The following is a 20,087-nucleotide window of genomic DNA, read 5'->3' on the forward strand; positions in this document are numbered from 1 at the left end:
CTAGCCAGACCTCTCTAATGAATTCCAATTTGGAGCGCCGCTGTATTTGCTAAGGTACAGCGGTTACACATATATCACATGGCTCTATATGGTTCCTGCTTCTACAAGACAGGCTTTACAAGGAATCTTGTAGGGCATAGTACCCTTTTTACTTCTAGAGCATAGATTCTGGATCATAGACCTGCTACTGCAACCAGACGGCGCAGTGCTGGCTGGCCTTAGTCCTTCAATATCCCTTGGAACGTAATTCATTTCATATAGTTAATAATATCAAAGGTGAAAATAGCTTACAATTCCCTTAAAGTAACTGCCATGATAAAAACTTATAGATAATCTATGAGCTGGACTGGACATATTTAGGCTTGCTTCATTTATGCCGTAATATGCCTTGCCGCAACAAGCAATTTGTAGATCATAATAATATTACTAGTGCCTTACATGCTGGGAATCAATCAATTGGAATTGCTTGGATTGACAAACTCATCCAAGAAGAACCAAAGTAAATTCTTTGAAAACGATCATTATGCCATGTGAAGAAGATACAAGACAATTCTACGTGCAACTTTGGTATGTTAAGTCCAATGTGGGCAATTCCCCGAGTCTCTGCTCTACTTCTTTAGTTTGATGAACAACGCAAGTAACCTTCATCATCAACTATACGTCCCAGATAGAACTTCTTACCATCTCTTTAAAAACTCATCTGTATTCTGTAGAAAACAAGCATCACAACAGTGTAGCTATATTTAGTCAATTTGACACATTAGAGACCTTCACCCGGAATTCCGCAACGGTTCATTCACATGAGATTTAAGAGGACATTCCACATCTTTGCATCGCGGTAGTCTGGATTTAAGCTCAACCAATGTTCGCATTCTGATCATTGACCCGAACCTATGGTGTTGCTCTATTAGAGGTTCTGGTAATCTCAATTGTGCGCACATTATCACCGGCCCAACTTGCATCAGCAAACTTACAAATAGTATTGATTAATAATGAATATGTCTTGCTTGATGGAGCTTTTGGAAAAAAGAATCAATGTCTCCAGCAACCCCAGGGCGATGATGTAAAACATATCTAGACATTTGCACATTAGAAGAGATAGAAGTGAAAAGTTTCACCGAAGGGTATTTTACGACAACATACCAAATTGAGTTGCGGCTACGGATAATATAGAAGAAATCCCACATAATTTCTGTACCACAAATGGACCAGTACTATTAAGAGGTGGTTTTATTCTACACATGGCCAGGCCATTGGCTCACTAGTTGCAGCCGCATTGTGAATGATGAAAATACACCCGTTCCTCCGAGTACAACTCCGCGCACAAAACTTTAACTAGTAAACCTCAAACAATATACTCCATATCCTATGTCCTACAACGGCCACTATGGCGGATTTTCTTCCGGTGGCTCATCTGCAAATAGTCGAGACAGAGACAGAGATAGAGATAGAGACAGAGACCGTTCCAACTACAGCCGGTATCCTGCACCTCTGAAGAGATATGGTCCTCCTTCAAACTATTCCGAACAAGGTCCCGGCGGCTACAGAAGGGATGGGCGTGATTACTATGGCTACAGAGGGGGATACCCTCGTGGCGGAAACAGCTCCAATAATGGTAACATAGCTCCTTCATCTGGACCTCGCCGCAGGCCCCCTTCTGACAAGTACGACCTGTACCAAGGAAGCAAGTACAGACCGGCAGCAAAAGGTAATAAACCGGGGAGCTCAGGGAGCGACTTGGTAGATGACAGGCGCCTGACAGGCCGTAAGCTGGACTGGGGCACTAATGTTTACCAAAGAGCGAGACTGCTGCTGCGGCAGCGTGACCACTATACCCCAGACAAGGATAAGCGGGCAAAGAACGAAAGAGATGTTCTGGGTCCGCTTGACGAGAACTCTGGGCGACTGAATGAGCCAGAGTCATCGCCAAGAGCTACTCCTACTGCGGCGTTAGCATCAGCAGATAGTCCAGCCGTTAGCCCGTCCGTAGAAAGTCCAGGAAAGTTGTCCACACATGAAGAGAAACTAAATGAAGAAGAGAATTCGAAACAACAGACTGAAGTCAAAGAAGAAAGTGCTCCCCCTAAGGACAACAGATCTTCTACTGACTCGCCACTGTCCACATTGGTTTCGGAAGATACTGGTCGTCTGAGGAAAACAACACCTGTCATCACAGATGAAAGACTAATTCATATGTTTGATGATGAAGATGAATCTCTGATGAAAGCAGAACCTGCTCTGCCGAAGAATGAACGGACGTTAATTTCGAGCGATAAGACTACCGAATCCCTGATACCTGTCCATTTGGTTTCAAATTCTTCCAATGTTGAGAAAACGGCAGATTCAGGCGAACGCCCTATTCCAGATTCTCCTGCGCCCACTGTAGCAGATTCATCTGTGCTCTCCCCAGTTGGTTCTCCCCAAGAATCCGTTTTTGCCATCGGCCTTAGGGCCATTGATGAAGATACAAATATGCTTGATGGCGTTTCTGAAGCAGAGACAGAACCGGGTTCTCCGATCTCCACGGATGTTGCCAAACAGTACATTCGTAAATCGACAAATGATGTTGAACGTCGCAAAATCAAAAAATCAAGAATTGCGTGTTCGGATGAAGAAGATGAAGAAGAAGAAGAAGTAGATGAAGATTACAATACATCTGAAAAAACTGCTTCTAGTGGAGAAGTTAAGACAAAGGAAGAAGCGCTTCTGAAATTATCAGCTGATTCAGAAAATGATGGCGAAGAGGAGGAAAAGAACAAAGAGAGAGATGGAGAAAAAGAAAAGAAGGAAGGAGAGCAAAAACAACAAAAAGAAAGAGGAGAAGAAGGAAAAGAAGAAAGTGATGATGATGAGGAAGACGAAGAAGAGGAAGACGAAGAAGAAGACATCGATATTCTGGAGAAAAAGACGGCAAGCCCAGCCACCGGCCTTTACAAAATTAAAAGAGATTCGACTGGTCGATCAATGCTACAGAGAGCTTGTAAGAAGGGAGACTTACAAGAAGTAAAGCGTTTGATAGCCAAGGGGGCGAGCGCCAATGAATGTGACTTTGGTGGCTTCACTTGCCTTCATGAAGCAGCATTATCTGGACACACAGAAATCGTCAAATTTTTGATTGAACATGGTGCAGATGTAAACAAGCAATCACTTGAGGCCGCTGATGCAGAAACTCCATTGATGGATGCAGCAGAGAATCAACACATTGATACAGTGAAAGTGCTTCTAGAGAACGGTGCAAATCCAAACATCTGTAACGCTGATGGTTACACAGCCTTAACTAAATTGTATCACCTACACTCGGGTGATGATGGATACGATGAGATTATCTCAATATTGGATGCTGCTTGCGAAGCTGATGGTAGAAGTGCATTAAAGGCAGTGTCTCATTCCCCTCGAAGAATAGTGAGCGATCCGACAGAAGAATACTTTTCAAATCTTGTGAAGAGAAAGTCCAACCCTACGATCTACAAGTATATCATTCAAGGTCTCAAGGAATCTGCGGCAGAAGATTTCGTTACACACGGATACTCGTTGCAAAAGATGCCGGATATTCTCAATATAGCTGCACGTAATGGCCTTGTTGAGTTGGTGGACATTTTGCTTGGCCTAAACCCCGGAAATTTCGACATAAATCAAAAAAACAAAATAGGTGTCACTCCATTGCTAGCTACAGTTGGCCTTGGGCATTATGATGTTGTCAAATTTCTCCTCTCTAAAGGAGCTGATCCACGGATAAAAAGAGACCAAGATGGCATGAATTCTCTTCAAATTGCTAAGCATTCTGCTCAGTATGATACCAGGGAAGTTCTCCTCCTTGAGGAAAATATAGACAAGGAAGGAGACCAGTCATCATCTGCTCAAGAGGAAGTAGAATCCAAGCAGAAAGTTGAAAAGAGCGAGTCATTAGAAAAGAGCAATTCCAATGATGAAGCTACGCCTATGAAGAGAAAACGACCCGAGTCTGCTGAGCCTGAGAGTAAACCAAAGAGAAGCAAAAGCAGAGAACCAGAGCAATCTAGAGATGACGGTAAAATTGAGGCAGGTTCAACCAAACTGGTGGATCAAGTAACAGGCCGTGAAATTGAAGTGAAAAATGAGCGCCAGGCTCTGCCACCTCAATTAACAAAGGCACAAGAAGAGCAGAAACAGAAGGCGGCTGAACAAGCAAAAATCTGGCAAGAAAAGGTGCAAGCCAAGAAACGGGCCAGAAAGGAAATGTTTTTGCAAGCTGAGAAAGAGAAAGAGCGCAAGAGGAAGGAAGACGAACAGAAAAAATTGGAAGAAATGAAGGAAAAAGAAAAGAGAGAGGAAGAAAATAGATTACGGATGGCACAAGAAGCAGAAGAGCTTGCACAGAAATTGGAGAAAAAACAAGAGGAAATGGAGAAATCTTATATTTTTTTGAGATACCCAATTGGCTTACGCGAAGCCACTTTCAATGGTATCATTGATGAAAACCGAACAGTCAAATATTCACCGCTCTATACTTTTGAAAAGGATGGAGAACTTTGGATTGTTGATTTGCAACTTGCCCTCATTCTCTCGCAACCTATTGCAGATCTTCACAGGCAAATCGGGGAAACAGATTCTCCTGAAATTGACGAAGTTATGAAAGAGAAATTGTGGCCTTTGTTTTACCGTATGCTCGGCGTGGGTAAGAACTCAGAGATCGATGCTAAAGGTCTTGAAAAGTTCAAATGGTTGCAATTGCGATACCTCCGCATGTCTGATGTGGTTAAATATGTGCAGAAAGCACATCCGGTTGTTCATGAACTTCTATGGAAGAACAATAGGATTGCAACGGTTAACTTTGAATCTACAAAGGATGAAACTATCCCGCCAGTCATAAACCTGAACCCCAACAAAACAGAATTTGTACCTCCAAAATGGAGACAGCGACAAGATGTTATTCGCACAATCCACACGTCTAATGTTCCTCTTTGGTGATATGGAATAATAATCCGAAATAACTATTTCTTATGACTAATGACCCTTGTATAATTATTTTAATGCATACGCAAATGCGAATTAAACCGAAGAAAAAAAATTATGGGAGTGATGATGCGTGCACGTGAGTGATTACTCTAAGGAAGACATACCATGTCTGAATTAAAAGTGTACGTAAAAGCTGGAATAATATGCAAAAAATGAGGATTAACTAACATACAGCATATCAAGAAAGGATCTTTATGACCCGGAGTCGGAATATTCCTCTGAAGACGAGCAGGTGTATCTACCCAAGCTCGATTTCGAGTTTGTGGAAGTTAATCAAGCGGCCCCCATTGAGAAGGAAAGGGAAACGAATATAGAAGCTGATGAAAGAGGAGAAGAGGAAGAAGTCGATGATGAACAATTTGCGTTTCCTCTCTTTGGCGGAATGTCCAAATCCACAGAAATCATGACCGTGACACTCAAAGACGATGAAGAAGAAATCAAAAACGAGCGTCCTGAATCATACTACCGGGTCTCTTACACGGCGGAAGAGAAGTCTGCATTTGAACAAGCAGCGCTTACGGCCGAGCAGATCTTTAGGGAGCTCTCGTTGCCGCCCATTGATGCGTGGCCTTTAAAGGTCATGAGCATCGAAAGACATAATGCACAAGTTGAACGAGAGAAGAAAAAAAAGAAGAGAGCAGGTAAAAAGAAGAGAGAAAATATGGTTGAGTGCAGAGAAAGAAGACAAAAACGAGAGAAGGAAAGAAAGAAGGCAGCTGCCGAGAAATACAAAAAGAAGTTTTGGGTAGGTAAACCTAAGGGAAAGAAGGCAAAGGGACAACTGATAGCAAAAAGCGACAAGCCAAAATTCAGGACAGAAGCTCCTAAGTTTAGAACTGAGTAGGTACGGACCTCGATGCAGCAAGGCCAACTTATGCTGATAATGGGCCAACTTATGCCGATAATGGGCGCTGATAATCATGGCATATGGTGTTTCGAGTTGATTGTCTACGTTATGGCTGCTTCACTAGCGTTGATTGAGCCGCTGGCCATGTTTAGACAGATCTCGTCTATTTAGCTACACGTTTGCACGAGGGTGAGCCATGGTGAATCTTTTTTCTCTTCGTTGAACAGTGACGTTCATAGTCGAACGAACGCAGGAATATATGGATTGCATTAACTGACCAAGCAAGCCCCAATAGCGCCTCTTGTGCTGATGGACCAGGAACGAGGCACATAAGTGTACAGGTATGTAACTTGTAAATCTACGTTTGGGTCTTGTAAGTCTACGTTTGGGTCTTGTAAATCTACGTTTGGGTTCAAGCCTTGTCTCTTGACATGTAGAAAAGGATTAGAAGACATTCTGACCAGAGGGCCAGGGCGTGCGCCTCCAAATACCCTATCTCGCAGTTGTACAGGGAATCGCACGTCTTTGACTTGAAACTAGACACTTGACACCCACACAACGCTATGCTGGCGCTTGAGGACTTCGAAGCGTTCACCGAGGCTGAGTTTGCGCCGGTGCCCTTTGCCGCGTCTCTATTGGCAGCCACCAATGCCGACGACAGCGAACTCGATCTCGCCACGGCCATCAAGCGGCTCCAGTTTGACCACACAGAGTGCGACCGGCGCACACGCACTTTGGCCGAAGCGCACGCGCCCGCCTTGGCCGCCAATTTTGCTCGAGCGTCGGGCGCGCGCCAGCTTATTACGGGCGCGCTTGAGCCTCGCACAGCACACGCCCAACGACAGTATCAGCGGATCGAAGAAGAAGTGGTTGCGCCGTACGAAAATGCCACTGCTCTCCACGCAGCGCTCGGGCGCATCCATGCCACGCTGACGGTGCTTCGGCAAGCCGGGTTTTTCCTTGTGTTCGTCCAGCAGCTCCATGCGTGCGAAGATGCCTTGTCGGGGGCCGAACCCGATGTGCGCGAACTCGTGCGGCAGGCGCGCCTCCAGAACCAGCTTGCGAAAATGCTCGAGCGCGATGCGCCATTGGCTGGTCTTCGCATGGTGCGCGAGTATGGCCCTCTTCTTGCTGCGCGGCGGGAGAAGTTCGTGGCTCAGCTCGCAACTCAAGTTCAGGGCGAGATGGCCCACCACACGGCGTTCCATGCCCGCAACGACCGCTTGCTTGCCGGCGTGTATGCATTGTTCGAGGCCGACCGCCATGAATGCGCCGCAGTGCTTGAGCGCGGCTTGTCCAAGCTGGTGCAAGTGGCTCTGGCGTCTCTCACACGCTCGCTCCAGTCTCCAAGAACCTTCCGCACTGCAGTTGCTGACGCCAGTGCTGCAGCAGATACGTTTGTGTCCACGCTCCGTGACGTGCTCCATGGCGCTTGTGTATATGCGGATGACGCAGAGAAGGAAGAAAAAGATGACGTTTTGACAAGAGCAGACGAACAGGGCCAGGCAGGAGAAGACAATGGCGCAGCAGAGGGGAGAGCCGATTATGGCGAGGTCTATGCCGCATTCGAGCATTCTCTCGGCGACCTGGTCGATCGTGTGTACTGGCTGCGCATGGCGTACAAGTTCAAGAAGAATTTGGCGGCAACCATGGCGCGCGGTGGACCTGTGGCCCGCAATTTGCGGGCGAGTCGCGGAACCATGGAGGCGGCCGTGGTTGGACCTAGCTGGGCGCGCGCCTCTTTGCTCGACGCTCTCGCGCTTGTGGACCAAGAGCACCCTTAATGCCTTGAAAGTCCCATTACACATCATAATTAGAGTGAATGCATTGATACGATTTGTGGAAGTATGCCCTCGACGTAAAATGTAGTAAACTTACTTGACGATTTCCGTAGTTGAAAGTAGCAGCAGCGGAAAGTGCAACAACAAATAGAGGTAGACAGATACGAGGAAGTCTATGAAGCCCCGTATCCACTCTGAAAACACATTGACACATGCATCATTCCAGACTTTCCTTTCCTTCTACACCTCGGCGGCATATTTCGAACCTCGTTCATGCACTAACGCTACACCACTTTAACATAAACGTACTTTTACATGCAACATACTAAACAGTGACTCTGCCTCTCAATGAGGTCAAGAAATCCCTGTAACCTTGCTCGAGCTGTGTCTTGTCCTCCACCAAACAGCTCATTGCCCACAACCGCAATGCCATCAAATCACGTTGTTGCGTCATCTCAATAGGCTCGTTGGAGGATCCGCCAATAATCACATACAAACTCTTCCAGATAATCGAGTCTTTCTGTTCCCGGATCTTCCCAATGATCTGGCGAACTTTATAGTTGAATTCAGATTCCTCAAAAGAGAATTCTGGTAATTCCGTCTTGCCTGTTTGCACAGAGTACAAGTTTTCGGTTCCGAACAAGTCGTAAACTAACCCAGGCACAACGTCACCGCTAACCCATAAGAACAATTCGGAGCCATTGTCGATCAAATACAAGCCGTAGTTCTCCCAGGATGCTTTTGTATCATTGATTGGCTCAGGTAACAAAATCTCCGGCGATGTAATGGTTTCCTCTTCTCCGGTCTCCTCGTTCACTTGCACGGTCTCTTCAGGTAAGCCACACTCATCGGGCATGTTGTGCAATGAGTACACGGTTGGGTAGATGGACTTGATTAACTGGTTGAGTGGCAAAGAACCTAAGTTATTCAATGCAATAGCTCTGTGATCAGCTGGAACACGTTGCTCTCTGAAACCTAAGTGTTTAGTCAAAGAGAATAACAACAAAGGAAGCATTCTCATGTTCGTCGAAATTTGTAATGGGGAGGAGCCAGTGACGTTTCCTGGGACCAAATCCTTGCGGTAGACATTCAAAATGTCAACAACAGATTTGATTAAGAATTCTCTTCCATCAGCTAAGGATCCAGCCAAGGCCTTTTCTATGGCACGGTGAGTGAAGTAGTTCGTGATGGCCAATTGATCAGCAGATGCGTAAATGTCATCTAACTTCGCGGACGTAGGGATAGCCAAGTTCATCACTCTGATTCTTCTTTCACCGAAGCAGGTGGAATGTAGCACCGCAGCTTGGAAATAAACCACAGGCTTCACGACATTTTCCTCGATTGAGACCTCAATGACATAACTCTGGTCTCTTGGGAAAGTTGGGAAAGAGCACAAGTCAGATGATCTGTTGAAGAAGTTACCGAAAAAGCCGCTCATTCTAAAACCAGTCGAACATCTCACACGCAAGACAGCTTCCAAGGCAATGTCCATAGATAAGTGCTCGCTGATCTCCTTCGACAATTTGTTGACATCCTCGATCTTTGTACAGACCCACGAAGGGTAAAAGTGTGTCTGACCAGCAGTGAAACGCGGCAAGTTGGATAAGGTTGCCACATCTTGGTACTTTGAGCCAGTCAAGAACAAATCAATAGTTACTTGCGCCGAGTTACATTCGACTGCAAAAGACTTGTAAAACTTGTCTGCAGCATTCAAAAGCATTTGAGATTCCTTTGGTTTGCCTGAATGTGCTGCCTCGTCTCTAACAGCCAACTTACCTTCACCGATACTTGGCAAACTAGAGGCGAACACAATCAACTTTCCACCAATACTGGCAATCATCTTGTGCCCTGCACGCAATGCTGGGCCCAAGGCAAAGTGTTTGTTTGCAGTGCCCTCGAAATAAGAGGCAAAGTCAAGCAACAACTTTTCAATGGACTTTCTATTCTCTTCCAAGTTAATTAACAAGCCTTCTGGAGAGGGCAAAAATGGCTCATCAATGTCAGACACAACCAACATGTCAGGTGAATCCTCCACGCCCTCTTTGAATCTGAAGTAGTGCAAGTTGGAGTCCACACCAATGATGGAAATACGTGCAGTCTTGTTTCTGTTTGGAATACGGTCCAAGCTCTCCAAAATTGTTCTGGCAACCGTAGAGGTCATTCCAGAGTTGATAGCATCTGCAGAAACGTCGATGATGAAAGTGTACACAATGGGTTGTGGAGTCCGTGCCATATACTCTTTAGGAGCGACGAACTCTACCACAGAATGGTTCAATTCAACACGTTCGTAACGATTTGCTGCTTTCTGCGAGATTTCATCGTAATCAAACGCTGCTGGGATATCGTTCTGCAAGCCACAGAAGTTACATCTCCATCTTTTCCCACCTTCTGTCAAAGTAATAAATGGGTTGATATAGCCACGACAACGGCGACAACGCGAGATGGTTGTGTCCTTGGTCACAGGTACAGGCTCTGTGGCATCGTGCAACGTGGTGTATGGCCGAACAACCAAAGCCAAAGGCAACTTCGATTTTTTCAAAAGAGAGTTGTTGGTTGGAACCACGTTCAATGTCGACCGGAAGTATTCAGGAGATGCATTGGCAGTCTCTGATGTTGGAACAAGCTGAGAATTACCTGGTAAGATCATTGGTGGTGGAGGTAAAGCCAAATCACTGATGGATGGAGGCAACTCTTTAAATAAGTCTGTAGTGTACAACTGGTTCAAAGGTAAAGCTTGTGTAGCCTCGCCAAATCCGTACGAGGGCTGCGCTTGGTATTGACCACCGTACTGGCCATTTTGGCTACCATATTGGCCCTGTTGTGCCTGTGGATTCACATATTGGTTTGGCTGAGCATATTGACCATTTTGAGCTGGCTGTGCTGCCGGCTGGCCATAGCCCTGAGGTTGGCCATAATTTCCATACGCCTGTTGCCCATACGCCTGTTGACCGTTTTGACCATACGCTGGCGCTTCAGCAGCGGCGTTTGGCGCCTGAGTCTGGAGGTTCATGGCGTTGAAATTTTGGTTCAATTGGTCAACCCCATAGCCACCATTATACTGCGGAGCGGCTGGTTGCGGACTTGCAGCATACTGGGGTTGTGGATATGCTCTTCTTCTGGACATGGGATACTCGAGAAGATTTCAATGAAAAGTATGGAAATGTTGTTGGATGTGAGATACGTGGACAGTTGTGCGAGCGCGCACGCGTAAATCTGGGCACGGGTCCGTCTGGGTGAACGTGGTGGTGCAAAAAGGAAAACCCGAGGTGAAAGTTGATGCAGAGGATTGGCAAGTGATTAAGAAGCAAGAGGGGAACAGTTTTTGAGTAATTGCAAATGTTTGGGCCTTCAGGCATGTATTTGAACTAATTGAACTTATGGGGATGTTCGGATGTTTAGACGCGACACACCGCTTCCCCATTTAAAGGTCCATACGAATGGTGAGAACACAAAAACTGTACTGGAAATGCGCAGTACTAGATCGAATCTTGGCGGTGAAAGAATACACCATGAGTAGTCTTTTTTCAGTAGTTATGAGAAAACAATACGGTATCCACCAAGTGGTCAACTCAACATATTGTTGGAAAATGTCCATTTGCATTACTGCTAATTTGTAGCGGATTAGCTTTTGTTCGCATATGGCTGTGAACAATTCTTGCAAGAATGAGGTTCATTAATATGCGAACTATTTAAACTGCCCAAGTACTCAATATCTGAGAAAATGAGGCCGCTTAATATTCTGCCAATTTACTTCAAAGTGCTGTACGCTTTACCTGAGTGGAAGAGACTGTCATTTCTTCTAGATTAATGAGTAGTGACTCGAATATATCATTGAGGAGATCTAGAGGAGAAATAATTCATACCAGCGCTTAACTAGTAAGGTGAGATTTAATCTTTTCTTATACTATGCTATATCGCTGAAGATACTTAGAGGTACTGTGGACTCCTTGGCTTGGTTGTAATCATCATATATACTTATAATAAAACCTGAAATTTGTTCTGTTTTCAAAATTGCATAACCATGTCACGGTTACCTCTCTTCCTTCTGGATTATTGAGAATAACCACGCTCACATTGTAATCGAGAATAAAAATCCATCAACACAGTTTCATTCGGTGAATTCAGAACTGGAGAGCAGAGAAGTCCACATACAATAATCCAGAAATATAATAGATAAATACTCTAAAAAGGAAATTGTTGATGCATACCACTAACACAAGTGATTCAAATCCAAATTTTAAAGAGGTAGCTTTATAGGACGACATAGGTAAGAACGCACGTCAATATACCAAACGATACGAGAAAGTGTAAATAACACGACGTTAAGAATAGAAGATGGTATCCCTTAACTGGTCATCATGTTACCAATGTGACAAGAAAGAAAAAAAAAAAAAAAAAACCTTATGATCCTGGGAGATACAGATTGTTTTATCAACATGGCTCTTTGTTTGAACTACACATTAACTATAAAGTGTATCTTACCACTACAAACGAAAGTTTTAGCTCTGGTGTTCTTGTGGACAATAAAAACCCATAGTTAAACGAAATAACTGGGCTCGAGGTCTGTTTCAGTTATTCCTCGGTTAGTCAGAAAGAAAGTCTCACTATTTGATGATATTCTCAATTTGGCATTCAGCCAGATAAAAGCTCATTGTCTGCAGTACAGCCGATAAACACGAAATGTGTCCAAAGCCTTTCATAAACCTTCATCCTGTTAATGTTGCCCACATACACTCATGTGTTTGCCATATAGTAAGCACATAAAGCTCTCGGAGAGTGTTTTTCCTCGTCTTCACCAAGAATCACAAGGTATACCGATCATCTCCTTTCTGCAGGATTTGCCTTTATCTTGCGAGGTTCCTCCTTGTCTTTATCACTAATGCAACTCCAACTTCTTTTGCCACTTTTGGTGGCGCAACAAGCAGCTGCATTAGTGCTACCAAACTTGAATCTTTTTGACTTTCCAGATGTGCTCCCTATTTCCCAAAAGGAAGAGTCGCTCGATGGGAAACAAAAACCACTTTTGCCTCCGCAAAGTACAGGGTCAAAACCAACGGCAAAGCTCATCCCCAACAAATACATTGTTGTGTTGAAGGAGGGACTTTCGCAACAAGAGATTGCCGCTCATCACTCATGGGCTACAGAAACTTTGGCTTCTCTTGTTAAACTGGGTGAGGACAAATTGGTTTCATTCCTGATTGACGCTTTTAATGGGTACCTGGCATACATGCCCCCTGCGTTTGTCGAAATGGTGAAGAAATTACCAGTGGTTGACTTTGTGGAGCAGGATCTGGTTATGCATGTGAACGAGTTTGATGTACAGAAGGATGCACCTTGGGGTTTGGCCCGTGTCTCCCAAAGAGAGCTTACTACTCCCTCGGTGGACTACCTCTACGACACGGAAGGCGGTAAAGGTGTTACTGCTTACATCATTGATACAGGTATCAAGACGGAGCACCCAGACTTTGAAGGGCGTGCAGTATGGGGAGATGCCATTGCCTTCCCAAAGCTCAAGGTTGATGCCCATGGCCATGGAAGCCATGTTGCTGGAACTATCGGCTCTAAAACGTACGGTATCGCCAAAAATGTTGATTTGGTTGCTATTGGAGTCATGAACCTTTTGGGTTCTGGTACTACTTCAGACATCATCAAGGGTGTTGAGTTTGCGGCTAAAGATCACCAGAGCAAACTCAGTGCTAAACAGAAGGGCTACAAAGGAGCCACAGTAAATATGCTGATTGGTGGTGGTGCTTCTGATGCTTTGGATCTTGCAGTGAACGCCGGAATCAATGCCGGCTTGCATATTGCTGTTGCAGCTGGAAATGAAGACCAAGATGCGTGTGAAGTGTCTCCAGCTCGTGCTCTTGGTCCTATCACCGTAGGTGCAACTGATAACGCTGACGGCAAGGCCTCGTTTTCTAACTGGGGCTCTTGTGTCGATATTCAGGCACCAGGTGTTGACATTTTGTCTGTAGGAATTTGGCTGGACACCATGGTTATGTCAGGTACATCCATGGCAGCTCCACATATCACAGGCTTGTTGTCCTATTACTTGTCGTTGCAGCCCGACCTTTCATCTGAGTTCTCTACAGGGCTTGTCTCCCCTCAAGAGTTGAAAAGGAGACTCATCAGATACGGCACCAAGAATGTCGTTTCTGGTCTCGATGCTGCTTCGCCAAATGTGCTCGCTTTCAATGGCGCCGGTGGAAACATCACTGACTTCTGGAAGTAATTGTGAGCCGGATTAAACCCAGATATTTCTGAGTTACCAGTATGTTGTTAAGTTTGACTTTTGAAAATACCGTAGGGAAACAGGCAAGAGAAAAGCTGAAGACAGTAACAAGAAAGCGGCGGCCCTCAAAGTGTAGATTGTATCATATGTCCATCTTTACTTCACAGAGCAATGGTGATGGTCAGAAAATTGATACGCTTAAGCTCTTCCAATTAATGGAAATTGGCAGTTCCCGTGTCAACCTTTAATATGAAGAGATATTTTGTCTGGGTGTAAATTAATCTTCAGAAGACTAAAAGTAAAACTCATCGATTTGTATCATAGCTCCAGCAATTGACATGCAAAAACTAAATAGGATACAAAAAGTTGAACGCCTCTAATTCAAACCTACGTAAAGCTTCAAATTTAGCTAATTTTTTTTTTTTTGTGTTTACTTCTCTTTGTTAATCTGTTTCGAAGAACTTCCATGAAGCAGACCTACTAGGCTACACTGCGGGTAACATATCTCTGTCTGCAGGATCACATTCATCCCACATCTATATAAGAAGAGCATCGCGCAACTCAAAAAATTTCAATAATCAAGGAAAACAAAAGGCCCTTTTTTGCACGAGCTTTTGGCTTTCAGCCACGCGTGTGCGGAACAGAAGATGATGAAACTAAGTTTCTTCTTTCCCAGTCTGATTCGACTATGACGACAGGGTTGAAAATCGTTCCTATTCATTATAGGCTCGCTCTTGCAAGCAGCCTGGATAGGAGCTTATACTTGCCAGTATTGAGCAGTTCTGATTCATTTTCGCATATACATGCTGAATGCTTGAAGCGCGTGCAAAAGAGTGCTCTTTTGTTTTCTCGTAATGCCACCATAAGTGGTTTGAACAGTGTTTTAAGTGATGAAATATCCCATAACATTCGCAGTTTCCTCGGTAGCATACAATAGAACCCAATCTAGTATGCCGGTGACCGCTTTATGACCTTCCATGGATGTCTGATTTAACACTGTTCAACCTACTTTGGTGAGATCGTAAAAGCCTTTATGTTTCTCCTTTTTACTATGAATCTCTGCCCCTTGACGTTGGTGCTGTTTAAATTCTATTTCACCCGAGATGTTTTTACGTTAGACATCAAAACTCAAGTCGTTCATTCTTATTGCCATACACTCATTTACATTTTACCCTTAACATCTGGGGTAGTCAATGGCCACTGGTACGAGCCATCGTGGTTGAAAATGTACCCATGATCAGATAAGAATTTTCTCAAATTCTTTGGACCCTTGGAGCCGTATGGATAAATCTCAGGAGCTGGCGCCTTGTCGGACTCAATGTACTCCAATAAAGGAGTGAACAATTGCCAAGAAACATCCAACTCATCGTCTCTGACAAAGTTGGCGTGGTTTCCCAAGTAGCAGTCTCTGATCAAAGCTTCGTATGCTTCTGGGATCCAGAAATCCTTCGAATATCTGTTGGCGTATGTTAAGTCCAATTCAGTCAAAGATGTCTCGGTGGAAATACCGGGAATCTTGGAGTTGATCTTCAAGTACACGGATTCGTTGGGCTGCACTCTGATGACCAATTCGTTTCGTTGGATTTCTCTGAAAATGCCTTTGGCCACTTGCTTGAACTGAATTCTGATTTCCACCTTACTTTCGTTCAAAGCTTTACCGGCTCTCAAAACAATTGGGACACCATCCCATCTTTCATTGAAGATTTTAAGGCCCATGGCACAGTAAGTGACACACTTGGAGTCCTTCTTGACGGTTTCGTCATCCAAGTAGCCTGGCTTAGATCCATCTTCAGACTTTCCGTATTGGCCTAACAAGATATCTGATGGTTCGATCTTACCAAAGGCCTTAAGAACCTTCACCTTTTCGTCTCTGACTGCCTCTGGGTCAAAGGAGACAGGTCTTTCCATAGTCAAAAGAGTCAACACTTGCAACAAGTGGTTTTGCATCACATCTCTAACAATACCAATCTCATCAAAGTAGCCGCCTCTTCCTTCGGTACCGAACGCTTCTTTGAAAGAGACTTGAATGGACGCAATGTGTTTATTGTTCCATGAGCCCGATAACAACTCGTTACCGAATCTTAAAACCAACAAGTTCTTGACCATCTCCTTACCCAAATAGTGGTCAATTCTGTACAATTCATCTTCAGAAAAGAGAGGGGCCAAGTCCTTTTGCAATTTTCTAGAAGAATCCAAGTCGTGACCGAAAGGCTTTTCGACGATAAGTCTCATTTTACCATCCTTAGGGTAACATTGCTCCTTGATGTGAGAACCCACTGTGGTGAAAACAGAAGGAGGCAAGGCCAAGTAAAACAATCTTTCGGAGCTGGTGATATTGTTTTTGGCATCATATTCCTCAATGGCCTTGTTAAGCTTCTCAAAACCTTCTGGCTTGTCGTACGGACCAGAGATGTAATGGATCAACAGCAAAAAGCCATCAATTTTACTCTTTGATTTCTCGTCCGTCTTCAAATACAGCTTGATTCTTTCCCTCAAGTCTTCGGTGGTCAATTGCGATCTAGCATATCCAATGATGTTCACTGTCGATGGCAATTCGCCCTCTCTGTACAAACCAAAGAGAGCAGGAAACGTTTTCTTTTTGGCAAGATCTCCAGAGGCGCCAAACACCACAATGGACACGTGATCGCCGAAAGGTTCAGTAGCCATTTTCAATTATGTTCTTTTCAGTTGGAAACGGAGGAAAAAAGCGTGGTGTTTCCAAGTGGACGGAAAAAAGTTGGGTCAGAGAGGCGGGCGAACATATATGGAGGACCGGAGTTTCTTGACCGAATTCGCACTCAGATAAGATCGGCTCCGTTCGGCCAATTCGCTCTCACAGGATCACGGCGTTATACTACGGGAAGTCGGATTCGACTCTACTGGTCTAAGTAATGGGAATACTCTTTTCTTTCTTTTTTAATACTTGTTCTCTATAGTCCTTTCAGTTCCGTTTTTTAAGCTTTTGGTGTAGCCTTGCGAATTCGCAGACTTCACGTGCCTGATTACAAATGTCGTCTTGCGCAATGACGTGGCCTGCATGAGAAAGGAGAGTCCAGGTCCATGGATTAGGCCACATACGGCGTCACATTAGTATACATATCTGCTCTTGTAGTGAATAAGTAAAAACGTATTGTGAAATGATCTCAATCGGCTGATGGAGTGTTTTCTTCGCTCGTTTTGTTTGGCTGGGCGTCATCTTTGGCATCCTCAACGATGTCAGCAACATCGCTCGTATTTTTGGCATCTTTGCTATCCCTTGCATCTTTAGAGCCCTCGGCATCTATCAAATTTTTGGCATTGACATCATCTGCATGGGAGGTTCCTTCCTCCGAGTGTGTGTTGCCTTTCCTGTATTGTTCAGCCTTGCGAGAATCATCATCGTCATCACCAATTTGGAACATATCGTCGTCGTAGTCAGGCAATGTTTCGGCATGTAGGTCCTCAAACAACGCCTCGCGCTCTCGTTCATCTTGGTCTGGCGTACGGAGATCTAGTGAGTCTGCCTCGCTGTCGCTATAGTCCTCGCCAGGAATAATGTCAAACTCAAAGTCCTCTCTTCTTCTGCGACGCGAGCTGCCCACACCCTTGTGCCACTTCATGAGAACTATTACGACGATGAATCCAAGCACAGTCAATGCCATGAAGTATTGGCCTGCGTGGTCCGTCATGTAATGCTTAGTCTCCTCGGGCTCCTCATTCTCAGAAGTGGGTGTCGCAGAGGATACTTGAGTGGATGTGGAGGAAGAGACTGAAGTAACAGCATGCTCAGTAGACGCAGAAGAAACAGTGGCAGTTGCAGAAGTCAAGTATACAGACTCTGTGAAGGCAGAACTAGTAGAAGAAACTGCAGAGCTTTCAGGTGAAGAGCTGCCCAAGCGGTCACGGCGAACAGCAGCATAGTCTGTGTCATAGTCAAACTCCTCTGCCTTACTTGCATCAACGCTTTCTCCGAAAATTCGAAGCTGCCAGTCCTTGAAGTGAAGCGTATTCTTTGGCCCGCTGAACACTTCTAAGCGCCAGTCACCCACACCATCTTCGCCTAAATGTGCCACAGACATGAATACCCAGTCTGAAAGCCCATTATGCAGTGTATCCACAGCACGGAACTGTGCTAAGGTGCTGACAACACCTTTGGGTGATACAAGCCGCGCACCAATGCGCCCGCGAACATTGGAAGCAATGTTGACCTTGACGGTGACGTGTTCCACGCGCTCCACATTCATGCCACGTAATTCTTCCTCTGATACAGTGATGGTGCTGGTGATTACATCTGAGTCCTCATCCTCTGTTGTGACACGCTGGTCAACAGAAAGCACATCTGAGTAGTACCAGGCCTGTGGTTTGACATTTTTCCACTCCTGTGCCACTGTAACAAGTTTGTCCGCATCCAACTTGCCATATCCATACTTGTGCAGGTACTTTTCGCCCAAGCCTGTGACTTGGTATTCACCGTCGTCCTCATTTACAGGGACTGCTGCTTTGGCGCACACATATTGCACATCACGCCACGTAAGGGCCGGGTTTGCTGATAAGACTAAGGCAAAAAGGCCAGCAGCCAAAGGTGCTGCTGCAGAGGTCCCGCCATGTGTAGATGCACATTTCTTGTGGATGTCTGTCGTGTGGATGTGTTCACGGCCACCAGAACTATATGTCACTACCATGACGGCAGAACATGCTTCAGAGTATGGTGGGTGTTGGCCCTGGTAGTCTATAGCACCGACGGTAATGGAATAGATGGAGTTGGTGTAGCCATCGAAGTTGCATTGGTCACCCACGCGTCCGCCATTTCCACTAGCAAACACATAGACTGCGCCCTTTTTGTCACGTCCTTGTTGGACACCTTTAATCAAGGCCTTTCTGACCAAAACATCTGGAGCAGCCACCGTCTGTCCATTATCTGTTGGGCCCCACAGGCAAGAGTAAATGTCATTTGCGTCTAGTCCATAGACCATCGCCGCAGCTTCATCTTCTGCAGTAATAGTGCCAGATAAAATACGAATGCCGGCCACCTTGGCTTCCCAAGCCACACCGATACCGCAAACTTCATTCTTGACAGCCGCAATTTCTCCTGCGCACCGCGTACCATGGTAATCGTCGAAAAGTCGTGGCTTAGGCAACTCAGTATTATCGTTGAAGTCCCACAGCCCACGAGCGTTGAAGTTGGCAGCTAAATCCTCCGAATCACAGTCAACACCATCATCTATCACAGCCACAGTCACGTTGCGCCCGCGCACGCCACGATACCATACATCTTTGACATTGACGTCGTTGCCCGGGCTTAGAGTGTTGATCAAATGCCATTGCTCAGTGAAGATCGGGTCATTGATGCCAAGACGCTCGCTCACCTCACGAAAGGGTTCCTGCGACGAGTCTACGATGTTGAGCCCACGCGGCAGCTTAGCCCCGCATTCTTCTGATGTGTCGTTGTCCGTTTCAATTGGCACGGGCATACGCCTTTCAAGCCGCCGGGGCTGCATCATATGTACCAGGCGGAGTCCTTGCCACAGAACCAAGCGGTCGTGTTCATCTTCGAGTCCTGGCGCCCGCCGCATCAAGCTGTAGTCGTTGGAGTTATGATTTCCCAAAAAGGAAGCGTGAGGGTCGTCCTTGGCCACACTGAAGACATAGTGGTCGTCCAAACCACGAGCTGGGTGCTCGAAGCGGAACGTAGAGTTGTAATCACGAATGAAATTATCGAGCAGCTCTGGCGTCTCTCGCGTGTCCAACTCCACCACGAAATACTGTCTCTCCAAGTAGTCACGCGAAGGGATCTTGGTGGCAACAGCGAGCCGCACGAGAATGTATAGCAAAAGCGCTAGCTTCATGGCGACCGAAAGAAGAAAAGCGAAATGTGAAGCAAAACACCCAGTGGAGAAATACAGGAAGGTGTCTTTTTGGTTGGTGTCAGATCTTTTGGTGCGAATATGCGCGCGCGCTCTTGACACTTGGCAGAGAAAAGTAGAGACAGAAAGAATAGGGAATGAGAAAGACGACGATATTGCAAACGCGCAATAACGGCAACAATAATGACAAGTAAATGAAGGGCTATATGAGAGGAGCTTCTTGGTTTAGAACAAGCACACAGAAGTGGTAGTGTTTGGCTCTGCCTGAGGTTGCAACGTGTAGGAGCATATGCAGACGAGAGAAGGCAGTTGTTGGTCTTTCTACTCCTCGGTTTTGGTTCTACTTACGCTCTGCTTATATTTGCATGTATTCTCTGTCTTGCTTCCTT

The 20,087-nt window shown here is 45.4% G+C and overlaps 7 protein-coding genes across 7 annotated transcripts; 4 read left to right on the top strand and 3 right to left on the bottom strand. All coding sequences in view use genetic code 12, as the record gives it.

Annotated features, from left to right (window-relative positions):
• Positions 1–1,368: 1,368 nt before the first annotated feature.
• Positions 1,369–4,947, top strand: FOB63_001514 (uncharacterized protein; the record flags this gene model as incomplete). Its single annotated transcript, XM_002618371.2, has 1 exon — positions 1,369–4,947. The coding sequence occupies one exon, from the start codon at positions 1,369–1,371 to the stop codon at positions 4,945–4,947; it is 3,579 nt and encodes a 1,192-aa protein (XP_002618417.2).
• Positions 4,948–5,377: 430 nt separating this feature from the next.
• FOB63_001515 (uncharacterized protein) lies at positions 5,378–5,839 on the top strand (the record flags this gene model as incomplete). Its single annotated transcript, XM_002618370.1, has 1 exon — positions 5,378–5,839. One exon carries the CDS (start codon positions 5,378–5,380, stop codon positions 5,837–5,839), a length of 462 nt encoding a protein of 153 aa, XP_002618416.1.
• A 569-nt stretch (positions 5,840–6,408) lies between these two features.
• Positions 6,409–7,626, top strand: FOB63_001516 (Golgi transport complex subunit; the record flags this gene model as incomplete). Its single annotated transcript, XM_002618369.2, has 1 exon — positions 6,409–7,626. One exon carries the CDS (start codon positions 6,409–6,411, stop codon positions 7,624–7,626), a length of 1,218 nt encoding a protein of 405 aa, XP_002618415.2.
• A 322-nt stretch (positions 7,627–7,948) lies between these two features.
• On the bottom strand, positions 7,949–10,747 carry SEC24 (COPII subunit; the record flags this gene model as incomplete). Its single annotated transcript, XM_002618367.2, has 1 exon — positions 7,949–10,747. One exon carries the CDS (start codon positions 10,745–10,747, stop codon positions 7,949–7,951), a length of 2,799 nt encoding a protein of 932 aa, XP_002618413.1.
• Positions 10,748–12,502: 1,755 nt separating this feature from the next.
• On the top strand, positions 12,503–13,855 carry PRB1 (Prb1p; the record flags this gene model as incomplete). Its single annotated transcript, XM_002618366.2, has 1 exon — positions 12,503–13,855. One exon carries the CDS (start codon positions 12,503–12,505, stop codon positions 13,853–13,855), a length of 1,353 nt encoding a protein of 450 aa, XP_002618412.2.
• Positions 13,856–15,016: 1,161 nt separating this feature from the next.
• Positions 15,017–16,522, bottom strand: ZWF1 (glucose-6-phosphate dehydrogenase; the record flags this gene model as incomplete). The annotated part of the gene is made up of 1 exon (XM_002618365.2): positions 15,017–16,522. The coding sequence occupies one exon, from the start codon at positions 16,520–16,522 to the stop codon at positions 15,017–15,019; it is 1,506 nt and encodes a 501-aa protein (XP_002618411.2).
• Positions 16,523–16,998: 476 nt separating this feature from the next.
• On the bottom strand, positions 16,999–19,680 carry KEX2 (kexin; the record flags this gene model as incomplete). Its single annotated transcript, XM_002618364.2, has 1 exon — positions 16,999–19,680. One exon carries the CDS (start codon positions 19,678–19,680, stop codon positions 16,999–17,001), a length of 2,682 nt encoding a protein of 893 aa, XP_002618410.2.
• Positions 19,681–20,087: the final 407 nt, after the last annotated feature.

Source organism: Clavispora lusitaniae (assembly GCF_014636115.1).
Source record: "Clavispora lusitaniae strain FDAARGOS_655 chromosome Unknown tig00000038_pilon, whole genome shotgun sequence".
Taxonomy (NCBI): Eukaryota; Fungi; Ascomycota; class Pichiomycetes; order Serinales; family Metschnikowiaceae; genus Clavispora; species Clavispora lusitaniae.